Below are 14,605 nucleotides of genomic sequence, written 5' to 3'. Positions count from 1 at the left end.
TGTGATGCAAAAGTTTGAAAGAGAGAGCTTTTGTTGCTTTCTCTGGATGATTGGCCTATAGTTGTTTTGCCTAGTTGACATGGTTAGATTTAGTTTGCATGATAATGTGTGTTGAAATATATATGTTACATTGTTAATCGGTGAAAAGCTGTCAATATTAGTATGTCTAGTGTGGAGGTTTGTGATGGATGTTGCCATGAATTTTATTTATTTATTTATTTTTCGAAATGCAAAATACCTTCTTTATAGCCATGGTTGTTAAAGGCCTAGCTATTTAATATTTTATTTTACAACTTGAATGTTGCAGGCTATCTTAATATTCCTATTTTTGCCCATTAGCCCTGACTAAGGTGTACTGCAGAAGATACACTGATTTGGCAACTCAAATTGGGTAGGCTTACTATCTGGCCATTTATTAATATTACGTGTCTTTTCCTTTATGGTCTAGCTTGCTGCAGGCAAATATGGGGGCCAGCATCAACCCCCCCATTCCGTCTCCATCAGTCTAAAATGGATAGATATTCTTCTAATAATTCCGCAATAAATCCCCAGTGTAAAAAGGGAAAGGCCTATAGATCTCTGGAGAAAGATAATAAATTGTAATTAGGGCTGACATGAGGCCATCATTCTTTTTTTTTTTTCAAATTAGTGGTTTGCCATTTCCTCTCACTTCAACTTCCTACAACTTAAAGAAGCTGTGAGAGGATGTTTTATGTCTTTTCGTCAGCGAAAGTATGTGTGAAATGCACTCATATAACTTTGTACTCATATTTGTGCTTATTCTGACAGGTAAATTCTCTACATTTCACATTTTCTTCTTATATACATATTTCTTAAAGAATGCTTAGAGCTACTACATTGGGAGTAATACAAATTGTATGACTATAAAGCCAACTGTAATTGATTACATGTGGATACAGGTATCAATAGATGTTATTAATTGTAGAAGATTTTATATGAGCTACAGATAGAAAAGATCGAGTTATCGAAAGAACTAACACAAGATAAGGCATACGAGAATGTACTTGCACTATTGCTCTTTATAACATACTTGCACTATTGCTTGTTATTTCATCATCACAGTATAAAAATGTTTAACATTCATTCAATTTTCACATCCCTCAGAGTCTGACATATGTAACTCATGGGAGGACCAGACTTTAGTCTGTCGTTATGGTGAAGAGTATGCAAGCTTGGAGAGGGTCTGGTGCAAGAAAGAGTCTGAGAAGTGCTGTACAGGCCTTGCTTTCAGTAAGAAAATAAGGTTCATTGACAATGGAAGCGTGGAAATAACTGACGACGTGGCGACTGCTTTCACAGTCACCGTGCAAAAACTGAGTCAAGGAGATGGGGTGTACTGGTGTGGCCTGGTGTTTAAGAATCAAACCATCATCAAGCTGGCAGAGAAATACTTTCCAAATGGTGAGAGCCTGTTTGTTGTCTTGTCTATTATTTTTAGACTCCATGAGAAAAAAACTGACAGGAACTGCTTGTGCTTAACAAGTTTTGGTTTCCTTATACTAATGGTGCCAGGAATAGACAAGCTGCTGTTTAACATTTCATTACATTTATTATCATCTGATATGCTTCAGTATCCTTTCAATATATAACAAAATAAACAAATACTGTGACCAAAATCTTGGTTGCCAAACATGGAATTTTACTATTGCCTCTCTGACAGACTCTTCATTTTATGCGTGGAGCTTCATACGCTGGATTCTCTTCCCCTTTCTGCCACTGTCAATCCTCAGCATATGTATGCTCAAACGCAGTATGTATTCGCCAAGTATACCATGTAATATATATGTAATATCTATACCTAAATCAGGAGAACAGTGAAAACACATTTTCATGTTTACCCTCATTTCCCCACTTAGGAACAGTCAAGACTGAAAAGGTATGTTGGTTGAATGTTCTTCAAAGAACAGAGAATCAATTTGTCCACATTTTATTTCGATTATCAGCACTTAACCTCTCTTTTAGGTGGCGGAAGGCACATACAGTGAAATCCCCTTGCGTGCCAGAGGCGCAGATCGTGAAGCTGACAACACAGTTATTGAGGAGTGATGGCAGAGGCAGAGTGGTGGTTCAATATCTCCGTCTTGTCATAATGTTGCATCTCTGTTTCAGAGACTTGTGCTACTATGTTAACTGTGCTGTTAGCTGTGTTTAGACACATCAGGAAATGTAAAACATTATAAAGAAAATGATAAAATGTACTTAATTTCTAAAGTTAATGGATAACTTTCATTAACTTGTGTTCAATATTTTCTTAATGGCCTTTTCAGATTCTGGTATAAAAATGCTTGTGGAATATTACACATAACACAATATACAACAAACACCGTTTTGACTGTAAAAAAATGTGCTGGCATTTATTTCACAAGTGCATACACATGTACTGATGACCGATTTTCTTGATATTGAATAAACATTAATTTAGGCTTAAATTCCAAGGATTTGCCCCGTCTCTGTTGTGAATATAGGACTCACAGAGGAGGATAGTGCATTAATTCTTCCAAATGGACATTTAGTGGCGTTCAGAGGAAATAGTACAAATGCTTACTGTCATTTAGGTTGATGCATAGCTTCAAAATAGAGGAAACGAGAGTAGGTCAAAGTACTTGAGACTATTGCCATCTGTTGGTGTTCTAAAAGAGTTGAGGTCTATTGTGAAGAGCTGAGATGGTTGTCTTCATAAGCCAGCCATGTGCTTGCTGTTAACAAGTGCGTCTCTCGTCACTGTATTTGTTGGGGGCAACACGACATACATGACAATTAGGCATGCAACGGAGTCACCATTTTTTGGAGGACAACTTGGGACACCAATAATCTCTACATTTCAGTCACACACAGAACGGAACACAGGTAAAAAAACAAAAAAAAAAGACAGCAAAAGACAAAGAGACATGAAGCGGACAGTTCATGATTACACAGCCCCGTGGGCACAGGTGATGCGGTTTCATGGCGAAAGACTCACTCGGTATGTAGTATATGTATAACAGTTTGACCAAGATGGAGATCCTTGAGGCCATCCTTGAGTTTAAGAGTCTGAGTGGTACAACCCCTGCTGCTCCTTTGCAGTCAAAACACACACAGCCTGCACTGCCCACACAGGTCAGTCACAAAAGCTTGCCTGCAAGTAGTGAGATCCGTAGTGATAGATTGGGTTTATGCAATCTCTTGGCAAGAGACAATGGTGCATAAACACAGCAAGAAAAAGCACATATCAGAAATACCTGACAAAAATATGTGATACAAATCTAACTTGCGCTTTTGTCAGGGTACACTACAAGTTGAAGTTAGCTAGAGTTAAGGAACATATTTTTCCCTATTCCCAAACTACTGTATGGAATAAGATAGAAGGATAACTTTGTATACAAAATGAAACCATCCACAACATACCCTGTGGTGGTATTTCAACAACCAGAGCTGACTTCTACCAAATCTTTACCTGAAGGCTACAGTAGACTGCCAAATCGACTGGCTCTTTAAAATAAAAACAAAATAACTTTCAAATGTACAGTATTCTTGCTTTATTGTCTAATTATAATTTAAAAGTCTGTATGTAAATTCAGTAGCCCAATTATCCTACTATACCCATTGGCCAGTAAGTACAATGGCATCTAACAAGTCGGACCTGTATTCACCGAAAAATGTAAGCCGCCAAATTTCATGAAGTTGTTCAACAGACTGACTTAAGACCACAAGGTGTCGTGTGAAATACTGCTATAACACAATAACAATTAATTAACTTTACATGATAATATATATTACAATAAGACCACTTCAAAATGGAGAAAGCCTGAACATGCATTTTTTGCTGTGATTTTCTTAAAGGCATTATTCAAACAGGCTGCATACTACTGTTTACCATCTAATGTCAGAGAGAAAAAAAAAATCAATATGGAGTCATATCATCGCTTTACAACAAATATACACATAGCCAGGAAAAAATGGACAACTCTTACATTCATACAAAATGCATATCTACACTAACAGCAAAACAAGAAAAAATATATAAGGCAATTAGCATTAGGCATGCATTACAGCACAGCCTACAACAACAAGACCAAACTTAAAGATGGAGTGGTGTCTTAAAGTGGGAAGAGTACCAGCATAGAAAACTCAGCAATTCCGGTTTCTAGTATAAAAAAAAAGTAGCCAGGATAGTTAGCCAGGATAAAACATAGTATCTTTCAGTAGCATCTGTACTTATTGCAATCTGTACCCGAGTAGGGAGCTGGGAGTCTTATCTGCACTTTGTTGTGGCTCAGTGGCATTTGGTAGAGCCACCGTACAAGACAGACCAGTGCTGTGCCACAGATCTCAAGATGAAGGGGGGAGGCAGTCCCCCCTCCCCCTTCGTCGTGGATTGGATGACCCAAACGTGGTGCAATCTCCTAATCATCTCACCATAGTGGATGGGCTTCTACAGCTCCTCATAGTCGCCCTCATCTCTCTTCGTGGACTCCTCGCCTCCTGCCAGGAAGGACTCCAGGTCGTCCAAGTTGCCGCTTTTCTTGGGCCGAGACTTTTTCTTCTTCTTGTCTTTCTCGTCTCCTGTTCCGGCTTCATCTTTCTCTTTCTTCTTGTGCTTCTGCTTCTTCTTGCTGGATTTATCCTCCTCCTGAAATGAAACCAGAACACGGTCTGAAATATATGACTGGCAACGTGAACCCACACACACCCACACACACCGACAACGTTCACCCACACCCACTGACAATGTCAACATCTGACTCTAATAACTGCTAGGTGATGCAAAAAGTCATGATAATGATGCCTTTGTCACGTGAATGTAACTGACCTCTTTGCTTTTCTTCTTCTTTTTCTTCTTCTCTTTGGTGGAATGCTTTCTTTCTTTCACTGAAAGAAATGATCCAACCATCAGATATGAGGAGAAGATATAAATTGGCGAGTGAAACATGTATAGAAAAATACCAGACATGGTCATTATTGGGTAAGAAGTTAAAAGAGGACTTGCCATCTTGCTCATCACTGCTGTCTTTGGTTTTGGTTGCTTTTTCCACAAATCCTAAACCAAAGAGGTCATTCTCGTTCTTGGTTTTGAAAGACAGCGCTGTGGGTTTCATGGGCTCAGGCATTTTAGAGGGAATGAAATCATCATCGGAAAGTTCAGAGAGGTCATTCCTGACGGGAAATGACTCCTGTGAAGAAGCCAAAGAACCACAATGTTGGACAGAAACAAAGAGTGTAGGACACATTTGTTTTGAGCATAGTATTTTGACCCGCAATTTATGGCACACAAAAAGTAAAGAAATTTTGCCTTGTGGCCACACTTCCATCTTGTGTTCACATGCAGTATTTACCGGTATGTGGATGTCAATGTGTTAATAAACATGACCACAACCTTCCCTGTGATCCGAGGTCATATTGAGGGCATAACATTAAATATAGAAATGATGGATATTTTGTAAACAAACCTCTATACTGTATTACCTATCTAAAATGCCAACCAGGCTGAATTCTTCCCAATACAGATACAATATCCAGACATTGATAGTATACTACTTATTATACTATTTACTGAGTTATTATTAACAGCACAAAGAGCTAATGGTTGTACATTTCAGTATTGTCTTTCATAAAAACAAAATAAGTCACCAATAAGGCTAGCAAGTTTACATATCTACACATGAACCTCTGCAAATGCTAAAATTTGATCAGAACTGCCAACACAAACATATTGTCATAACTGTTTTAAGTCTCCATTTCTGATCTCAGCTCACCTTCGCTGCTTTCTGTGTGTCAGACTCCTCGCTTTCAAAGTCCGGATCATCCATGACATAAGACAGCATCTGTTTGGCCACAGGAGCGTCCCCGTCTGTGTCTGAGGACTCGGCCAGAGCGTACGCTTCTTTCTCCACCCTCCTCTTGCTCTGATTGGCTGGCTGCGCCAACGCTGCTGCGGAGGATGGCATAAGGATTGCCGGCTCGGGGGCCTGACTATCCATCTCAATCTGCTCAGCGTGGGTGGCGAGGGTAGGCATCGCCTCCGGAGCTGTGCTCTGGCTGTGCAGAATCAGCGAACTCAAGTCCTCTCTATTAGGAAGGAGAGGGAAGCATCGTTGATTTAAAGGGAATAAAATAAGCAAACTACAAGCTGATCACATTCATTAATTTGAACGGTTCTGACTTTTAAATATGGCACTTACAGGGGATTTTGGAGCTCTGGTTCCAGATCCTCGTCCAAAGCAACGGTGACTTTGGGCTGCGATTCGTCCTCGTCACTAGATAATGTGAGGTCTTTGCTAGGGATTGAAACGCTTGGGAGTGGGAGTGAAGCCTCCTTGTCATCAAGGTCGAGGTCGTCCTGAAACTCCGCCACCATTGGGTTCCCCCCTTGGCCTTCTCCATCACTTTAGCAGGGATGAATAAAAACAACATCATTTACATGGTCAACCTGGAAGTTCCCATATTTTTAATTGAATATATGCCACAGCTCTTAGCTATGCACAAGCAAAAAACTACATTTGGTAAAATGGTGGTGCACCGCTATGTGTAATGCAATTGCCATTTGCTAAAGTGAATTGACACTAATGATTGCTGAATCATCAATCATAAACATTAGCCTAAAAGTAACTCATTATCATTATCATCATTTAAAGTCATTACTATAAGAACTTTGGTCAAAACATGCATGCAAAACATGCATAAAAAAACACAAAACACAGACACCCATATCAAGGGTGAATATATTTAAATTCGTACTTTTAGTTAGTCAAATTCAGCAACGTGTCATTCTTCAGACATATAGTGAATCCACAGTGCTCCATACCTGTCACTGTCCAGTGGAGCCAAGGGTGGGGGAGCCACGCTGGCTTTGGGTGGGATGCTTTCCTCCAGAAAGCTCCGGTCCAGCCCCTCATCTGGCACAAAGTCATCCACATTATGAACCTTCTCTGGACACACTGGAGCAGGAGGCTCTGAAGACAGGAATCATACAAAATCTACAGTAAAATTGCCGCCCACTTCTGGATTCTGATGTATATTCCCATCTCATACGTTTTTTTACAAAGGTTAAATATCAGACAATCAAAAGAAACGTGTCAGGAGTGCATACACTTTAATAGCATATACTGTTAAAATGGTTCACCCATGTTGAAAAGTCAGGCAAGCAGTCCTAAATCTGACATGGATGTTGGTTTTTGGGTAGAAATATAGGATCAGGCTTTAAAAAGGGTAGGCAACATTTTAAGACTGAACAGAGGACACATCCAGTTGTGTAGCTAATCATTTCAACATGAGTCATTTCACAAACCTCTCCTTTTAAAGTATTGCCGGTACAATAGCTTCCATTGATCAGGAGTCTGCTGACAGTACTTCTCAGAGGCAAAAAGAAGGCAACCCTCCACTGGGTGAAAACATCTGACTCAAAACTACAAGTAGCTTATCCCCCTCTCTGCAAGTTCCACATTGCTGCCAAGCGGACCGTGAAGACTATTGTCAGCACTTTGAAGTTTTTGTGCCTGTCTGTGCAAGGGAACCAAATCCTCTGCACGTCCTAGCAGAGCAAACAAGATTTTACACTCTGCAATCCACAAAACTTGACCCGTCACATTTCTTGCAAATACAAAAAAACTATCTAAAACTACTTGGCTGGCTTCCATTAAAAGTGATATCAAAGTATAACAAAGCTACATCAAAGTGCAGCATGTACTGCTCCCTGTGCACTGTTACTTCAGGTTACCAGGTGATGGTGGGTGCAGGAGCATGGGAATCAAAAAGTCAAAGTAGTCACCGCACACTGGAATACTTATTTTATTAAGGAAATAAAACAAGGGAAACGTGTTGTTCCCTGAAAATAAATCAGTTAAGTATTCCAGTGTGTGGTGGTGAGTGACTGTTTTGACTTTTTGATTTACATATCAAAGTGCATTCACACTGTTGGCAGTTTGGGAACTAATCAGGAATGGCTGGAGGTGGACCACCCCGGCTTCAAAAAAGTCCTACCATGCATTCCTACTGTCTGTGCACTTAACACTAACTGGCTGACCTACCTGGTTGAAGAGTTGTGCTAAGATTAGCTGGTTTACTAAATGGTTGGAACAAATCACTGGCAGAGCAAATCACTTTTATTTTCTGAACCTTGGATGTCCACCTCTGGGAATGGCAGTCAACTGGCTCACCTGGCTTGGCAGCAGGGGGTTCCGGGGCGGGGGACGATCCAAACAGCCGGGATATGATGCCACGCTTCTGGGGTGGGGCGGCCACGGGTGCAACAGGTGCTGTGGAGGAGGAGGAGGAGGAGGAAGGGGAGGGGGCGGGCGCTGGCCGCTCAGGAGACTGGAGGTCGGCCGGAGGAGGTGGTGACGCCGCTGCGCTGGAGGGCTCGGGTGGGGAGGACGGAGAGGAGGTCGGGGGAGATTGCTGCGCCTGGGCCGGGACGGGGGGCTGCGGAGTGCCGGGGCTGGAGCTGTCCGTGGAGTCCCTGCTGGGGGGGACGACGGGGGACTGGGACCCTGAGGACGGGCTCTGTCCATTGGCACGGCCAGGGGAGCTGTACCCTTTACCGCGAGAGTCCATCATCTCCAGGAAGCTGCCAATCCACAGCACAGACAACATAAACAAGTTGCCATCCGTAAAAAGACCACTCTACTGAGCTTTTATACATTAAAATGCAGACATTTCACATAATTGTCTTTACCAAAGTTCAGAGCTTTTAATCTATAACGAACTGAAGCAGAGAGAAAGAGAAAAAAAACAGCACAACACATAAAGGTGGATTATTACATCTCGTAGTTCTGGTCCTCCGTCTCCTGCTGCACACACAGCTCCTCCAGCGTAGCGTCAATGTCCAGCTGATTGGTCTCGAGCTGCCGCAACAAAGTCTCCCTCTGCAAAGACCAGAGCACGGCTGCAGCGGTAAGAACAATCAAGTGACTGTGCCCCGAAGCAGCCTCTCACTCCTGCACAGCCTCCGTCAACAGCTACCAGCGCAAGAAAGCCAGCGGCTCTAGACTAGCATATTAAATAACCAGCCGACACATAAGGAGGCCACTGATAGACTTGCTAGTGGTTTCATCTTCTCAGCACGTGGTTCTATACACACACACACACACACACACACACACATACACACACATACACACACGCCAATGTCTTGACTGGCTCTAGGCTTACTGCAGGATAATCTATCACCTGTGTTGTTTTCCACTCCAACCAAATCAATAATGAAGGACATCTTTGGAAAGCCCTGGTCCTGACACAGCTCAAGTGACTGTAATGGAGTATAGGTTCCACAAACATGTCGTTCACAAATATAATCTAAAATACAACAACTTAGGTTTGGGCATGAGTCTTGTCACATATGCAGAATGGAATGCTGGGAGGGTTTACCTGTAGTTGTAAGAAAGGAATGTTGAAAAATCTGTGTAGATATTTGAGGCCAAATCCATTCTTCATGGAGGACTCGGCGTAGTGAATGTAAGATGAACCCAGTGGCCTGTGAAAAGACAAGAGCACACACAAAACTTACTCATACGGTCCACGCTTTGGTTAACTTATAGCTTCGCCACCGAAATATCCATACCCTTCCTTACCTGTTAAGGTCCGCTATGAAATTGCGGATGTCGTCCGGCAGAACGACGCGGTGTTCACCCATGTCACGGTGGTTGCCGAGGACGCACACCGGCACGTGGTTGGGCACTTTCGGTAGCTCTCGTAAAATGTAGTTGTACGTCCTGCAAAGAGTAGATGTGGTGTGATTCTTATTACAATTTACTCAACTGGCAGGACTTGTGTGTGTTCACATACAGACGTGTTATTACCATTGTTTGGTGATGTCAAACATCATGATCACACCATTGCAGTTCTTGTAAACATCCAGAAATTCTGCGTCCAAAGCCACTTCTTTGTCTGATTGCTACAGTGATAGAACAATCAATAGAGCAACAAACAAAAATGAATAACTAAGGATGTTATTGGTGCCGGTATACTTCAGCTGACAATACACAGGCTTTAAGAATACTTGCCTCTTGTGGTTCATTCTCTAATTTCAGGTTATCACCTTTCTTTTTTCCTTTTCCTGTGATATTTAAAACAAAATAAAAAGGCAAGTATGCATCTCAGGTCAAAATGGCAAAAGCCATTCCAAATCTCAAGCATGTTAATACACACATATGGGGCAAATCTTTTATAAAACCTTAGCATAACTTCAAGAATATTTCACTTATTACTTTTAAATAGGTTAAAAGAGTATCGGAGAAATACAGGAATAATGCATATTGACATAAAACATGTTAGTGCCACCAAATTGCACTGAGAGCAATTTAACTTAGAATACATATAACTATTTTTCTGTTCACACAATGGACAGCAAAATAGTTATGCCTTTCATTTGGCAGTGGTAAAACTCATGACATTATAAGGTGCAATTAGACAGGTGCTTAGCCATTCATGTTTACTGCTTCAATGCAGCATCAGATTACACTGCATATTATAACCACGACCATTAATATGTATTAGAAAAGCGTATGCTCTGTGGCTTTGGAAGTGGAACATCCACGAGGGATATCACTGACACAGTGAAAAGTCCTAAAATATGAAAGACTCAACAAGAATTTCAATAGTGTGAGGGTGAATCCAATTTGAGCATCTGAGGACAGCACATTAGGCTAAAAGCAAAGACAGATGCCAAACACAACAGATGAGCACTGTATGGAGGCTATTTTAAATTATGTTGTGTTCAAACAGAAAATCTGTCTGTACTTTAGCTGTGCCACGTCTGAACAGGCCAGGGTATAGTAGCAGTGAGATAGCACAGGCAGCACTTAGCATTAAGACGCACCACACTGAACACAGTTAGCTCACACTCAAACCTCTACAGGCTACGATCACTCTCACCTACACCTTCAGGAAGAGGATATTTTTGGCCTTGATGAGTTAAGCGTTTGGGCAAAGGAAGAGAAAAACTCCATTGTTAATAGTACAGATTATTCTTACACATCTATACAGCAGCTTCAGATCAGATTCAGAGGTAAATAACATGGTCATAAGCAACTCAACACAATGGGCCCTAATTTAAATGGTGGGCAAAGTCTAAAGTCTAACCAAAGCTACTTCAATAACAAGGCTAAATCTATTTGCTAATTCAATATCCTATGCAAGATCAGTCGGTCAGCTCAATGCTCCCAAACACCTCACAACAGCTTTAGCTCATGCAAGAGACACTTTGCTCATTGATAAGACTGTGCACTTTTCTAGTCATTTAAATTGGGGCTCACTGTCTTTCCTTCGGTCTTTCCTTCTCTCTAAGGGAATTTCTCCCTTACAAACTCACCTTTATCCACCACATCCCACACTTCCACCTTGACCACGTCATCAGTTGCTACGGATAAGAGAATTGGGGACAATCAAAGAAATTATTGTGAATAATAACACAATAAGAAGTTATTGTGTTGCATTGAATTTGTCAGTATTAGTTTCCCCCCGAAGGAGTTGGAATTCCATGGATTCCTTTGACTACTAATTCTACAGTCACATGCACTAGACTAGGGGATGACATTGGCTTAGAAAAAAAACAAAACAAACAAAAGAACAGCCTACTTGCTTTTCTAATGAAACAGTATAATTCTAATGAAAAGGGACTCACAATTGACTAAACCAACTGAAATACTGATAATAATCAACTAGACTACTTGATCTAAACTGCTTAACTGTGAAAGAGGGGTGTGTGTTGCTTTTCTATTAATGCAGATATATTCCTTATAGATATTTGTCATATCTATAGGAGGTCAGCAATATTTTAAGCAAACTCACAAAAGCCTACATTTGTACCATTACAGATCTAGAATCAGTCCTATTTTCTATAGAGGACACCAACATACTAGTGATCATTTTGTTGAAATGAATTTACCTTGGTTGGCACCTAAATTGGATATAATTTGATAAATGAATGAAAAGGCATGGTTCAAATTAAAAAATGAATCAAAACAAATTCAAAACGACAACAAACAATAAACATGACAAACATCACAAACACAGACCACAGACAAATGACACTATATATGCCTTTCCTTTGAAACCTTTGAAAGGAAGAAGTATGCAGAACCGGTAGCAGAAGTAAGCGAATGTGGCTGGCAAGCACACACAATACCAGTAGAGATACCAGTAGAGATAGGTCTTAGAGGCTTTGTAGCAAAGTCAGCCACAACAATCTTGTTGGATTTTGTTGTTTTCTAGGACAGTCACTGAAAGGAGCTGCAAAAGAGTTATCTAAAGCCAGTGGCTATGGCTGAGGACCACACAGACTACTTGGGGTCATGCTGTAACCTGAATTGACTAAGTTACTAACTTGTTTCTTTGTTTCTGGAGTAGTATTTGTCAGTGGCCGCATCAAGGGTTTGCTTTTTGTCTGGTTAATGTTGCGGATCGGATCATAAATGGCCACAGCAATGAAGAAGAATGACCAAAGTAATTGTTTGTATTTGTTGGTATTTGCTGGTAGAGAACTGATCACGAGTACGGAGGGGTGTGGGTCTGAGATGCCAGACACCACTGTTCAGCCTTCTAGAGGTGTCGTAGGTCTAATTCAATGTAACACCGACGAAGGCAGGTGCCTGCTTGATGACCCAAGTAAAATGTGCATTAAGGCTGCTCTGTTCAATATTGTTTTCTGTACACTAAGGTTGCTTTAATGCTGATTTTGTGGTTTTGTTTCTTTGGTTGGGTATGCAGGCTACTGGCAGCTCATGTTGTACAGTGAAGAAGGATCCCAACATGTGGTACTTTTGAGACTGCTGCCAACCAATTGTGCATTGTTATTGTATCCTGCATCAAGTTGTGTAGGCTTGGCAGTCGATTGGGATATGGGGTAACTGGGAAATCCTCTACCTATAGCAAAAGGAATTAAACACGTCTCCTGTGCATATCTGAAAATACTATTCAAAATGCATTAAAAAAATCATTTTCATATATAAAAGCATTCAAACAGGATGAAAACCTAACCAGCCTACTTCATTATCATGCCAGCCACCAGGCCCACTTACTTTTGTAACTCCAGTGGATGCTAGTGACCTGGATCTCCTGAGTAGGGATGTACTCCTCCACAAACTTCTGTCCCTGAAGTCGTTGCCACAAGGTGCTCTTCCCAGTGTTTCTGTCTCCACGAATAACAATTTTCACTTGAAAGGGAGGACAGAAAAATGTGGTATGAAATACATGGAATGATCATATGAATTTTCCTCCTGCATACTTAACTATGCAGATTCATGATAATCTGCACTAATAACGAAATCAAACAGCACACTTCAACAATGGAGCTGGAGAGCGGAGGTACTCACTGTTGTACTGAACACCCTTTGCAAAGCGCCTTTGTAAGCTTTGGTTCATTGACTGAAGACCTGCAGGGATGTTCTTGTCTTTTGGTGGCACAGGCTCGGAGCCAACCAACTTCTTCAGTGCAGAAAACATTTTGATGGAGGACTAACTGAAGCACACTTTGGTATTGTGAGAATAGGGTTTGTTTGGTTATCAACAAATGACTGTCACTGTGTAAAACATTGTGAATCAGTACATTTCCCCACAGCAAAATTGGAGTGACAAAACGTAGTGCTCCATAGTGTAATGTTTGTTTTGGATGTTAGGCATGTAGATGGTCATATCATTGAACTTGAAGTCAACTGTCTTCTGCGTTCCAAATCATGTTTGTCTATCTGCTTTCATTAGTAATGCCCTGCAGAAAGACCACAAAAGATTGTCCAGTCAATTCAATGACTGCCATAACGGTGCAATGTTTTTAACAATACTTCTCAACGGTGCAATGTTTTCAATACTACTTTTCACAGAGAAGTACAGAAGCAATGTTCGAACATGTATTCTTTCGAAAAAATATAGCTACCGTTCTGGTGTAGTATTGAGATAACGTCCAAGAGCACCTGACTAATTAACAGGCAGAGTTGACCAGGCTGAATATGAATGGGTTGTCAGCTAGCTAGTGTAGCCTGCAATCATATGGCACAACATTCCTTATCTACCCAATGGCACAATGAACAGAATGAACACATGCAGAGCTACTTGGTTTGCAACATTCCTGCTTCCGTCGACATGTGATGTTATAAGGAGAAACACTATAGCAGCTACCTTGCACGCTAATTATATAGAGGAACTCTATAATCAGCTGTAACGTTAGCTAGCTAGTTATTTCACAGCAAAACCAAATTAACAGATTAAGATTCAGGTATCTACCCTGATCATTACTTACAGCAATGCACCACAGCAAAGCATTAGCGTGAGAAAACGTGAGTCCATTCCAATAAATTTAATCTTGACCTCGAGACTGATTTTTCATCATTCCTCAACATCAGCAACCATTTTTCTCTCTTCCTGGGTTCGTGCTCCGTTTACTGCAGAGCGCACGCAACCCGGAAGACTGCTGCCTCTAGTGTTTGCTAGAAGTCGACAAAGTTTTTATTTATTTATTATTTATTTATTTTTTTGTGTATATTATCTTATCTGATTATTTATGTAATAGGTTACAATAATATTTGTTAAGAATGATGATATAATATAAATGTAATGTTCAAAAAAGGGAAACAAATTGAGCATGCTTTTCACATCCAGACTGAAAGGTGGCAGTGCA

At 40.8% G+C, this 14,605-nt stretch overlaps 2 protein-coding genes across 4 annotated transcripts; one reads left to right on the top strand and one right to left on the bottom strand.

Moving 5' to 3' along the window:
• Positions 1 to 656: 656 nt before the first annotated feature.
• On the top strand, positions 657 to 2,456 carry si:ch211-102c2.4 (uncharacterized protein LOC568178 homolog). The gene is made up of 5 exons (XM_042102143.1): positions 657 to 789; positions 1,126 to 1,422; positions 1,682 to 1,771; positions 1,878 to 1,897; positions 1,984 to 2,456. Exons 1-5 carry the CDS (start codon positions 735 to 737, stop codon positions 2,065 to 2,067), a joined length of 546 nt encoding a protein of 181 aa, XP_041958077.1. The 5' UTR covers positions 657 to 734; the 3' UTR covers positions 2,068 to 2,456.
• Positions 2,457 to 3,521: 1,065 nt separating this feature from the next.
• Positions 3,522 to 14,375, bottom strand: rabl6b (RAB, member RAS oncogene family-like 6b). 3 transcript variants are annotated; one of them, XM_042102136.1, is made up of 18 exons: positions 14,228 to 14,375; positions 13,865 to 13,967; positions 13,308 to 13,699; positions 13,014 to 13,148; positions 11,306 to 11,353; positions 10,870 to 10,899; positions 9,999 to 10,051; positions 9,795 to 9,889; positions 9,567 to 9,707; positions 9,364 to 9,469; positions 8,758 to 8,861; positions 8,154 to 8,563; positions 6,803 to 6,950; positions 6,180 to 6,383; positions 5,754 to 6,066; positions 4,988 to 5,171; positions 4,811 to 4,869; positions 3,522 to 4,630 (listed from the first exon to the last, which is right to left on the bottom strand). In XM_042102136.1, exons 3-18 carry the CDS (start codon positions 13,435 to 13,437, stop codon positions 4,433 to 4,435), a joined length of 2,358 nt encoding a protein of 785 aa, XP_041958070.1. In that variant the 5' UTR covers positions 13,438 to 13,699; positions 13,865 to 13,967; positions 14,228 to 14,375; the 3' UTR covers positions 3,522 to 4,432. The 3 variants fall into 3 exon arrangements, with proteins under 3 accessions (XP_041958070.1, XP_041958068.1, XP_041958071.1); XM_042102134.1 differs by lacking the exon at positions 13,865 to 13,967; XM_042102137.1 differs by lacking the exons at positions 10,870 to 10,899; positions 13,865 to 13,967.
• Between the last annotated feature and the right edge of the window lie 230 nt (positions 14,376 to 14,605).

The sequence above is a fragment of the Alosa sapidissima genome, chromosome 8 (assembly GCF_018492685.1).
Source record: "Alosa sapidissima isolate fAloSap1 chromosome 8, fAloSap1.pri, whole genome shotgun sequence".
NCBI classification, from domain to species: domain Eukaryota; kingdom Metazoa; phylum Chordata; class Actinopteri; order Clupeiformes; family Clupeidae; genus Alosa; species Alosa sapidissima.
Note: the sequence above shows the minus strand (reverse complement) of the source record. Positions and strands in the feature narration are given on the sequence as shown.

Coding starts and splice junctions, on each gene's coding strand:
- si:ch211-102c2.4 (XM_042102143.1), top strand. CDS start 735: ATGTGTGAAATGCACTCATATAACTTTGTACTCATATTTGTGCTTATT. Junction 790..1,125: donor ATTTGTGCTTATTCTGACAG/GTAAATTCTCTA, acceptor CACATCCCTCAG/AGTCTGACATATGTAACTCA. Junction 1,898..1,983: donor GAACAGTCAAGACTGAAAAG/GTATGTTGGTTG, acceptor CCTCTCTTTTAG/GTGGCGGAAGGCACATACAG.
- rabl6b (XM_042102136.1), bottom strand. CDS start 13,437: ATGTTTTCTGCACTGAAGAAGTTGGTTGGCTCCGAGCCTGTGCCACCA. Junction 9,890..9,998: donor TAGAGAATGAACCACAAGAG/GCAAGTATTCTT, acceptor CTATCACTGTAG/CAATCAGACAAAGAAGTGGC. Junction 6,067..6,179: donor CCAGAGCTCCAAAATCCCCT/GTAAGTGCCATA, acceptor CCTTCCTAATAG/AGAGGACTTGAGTTCGCTGA.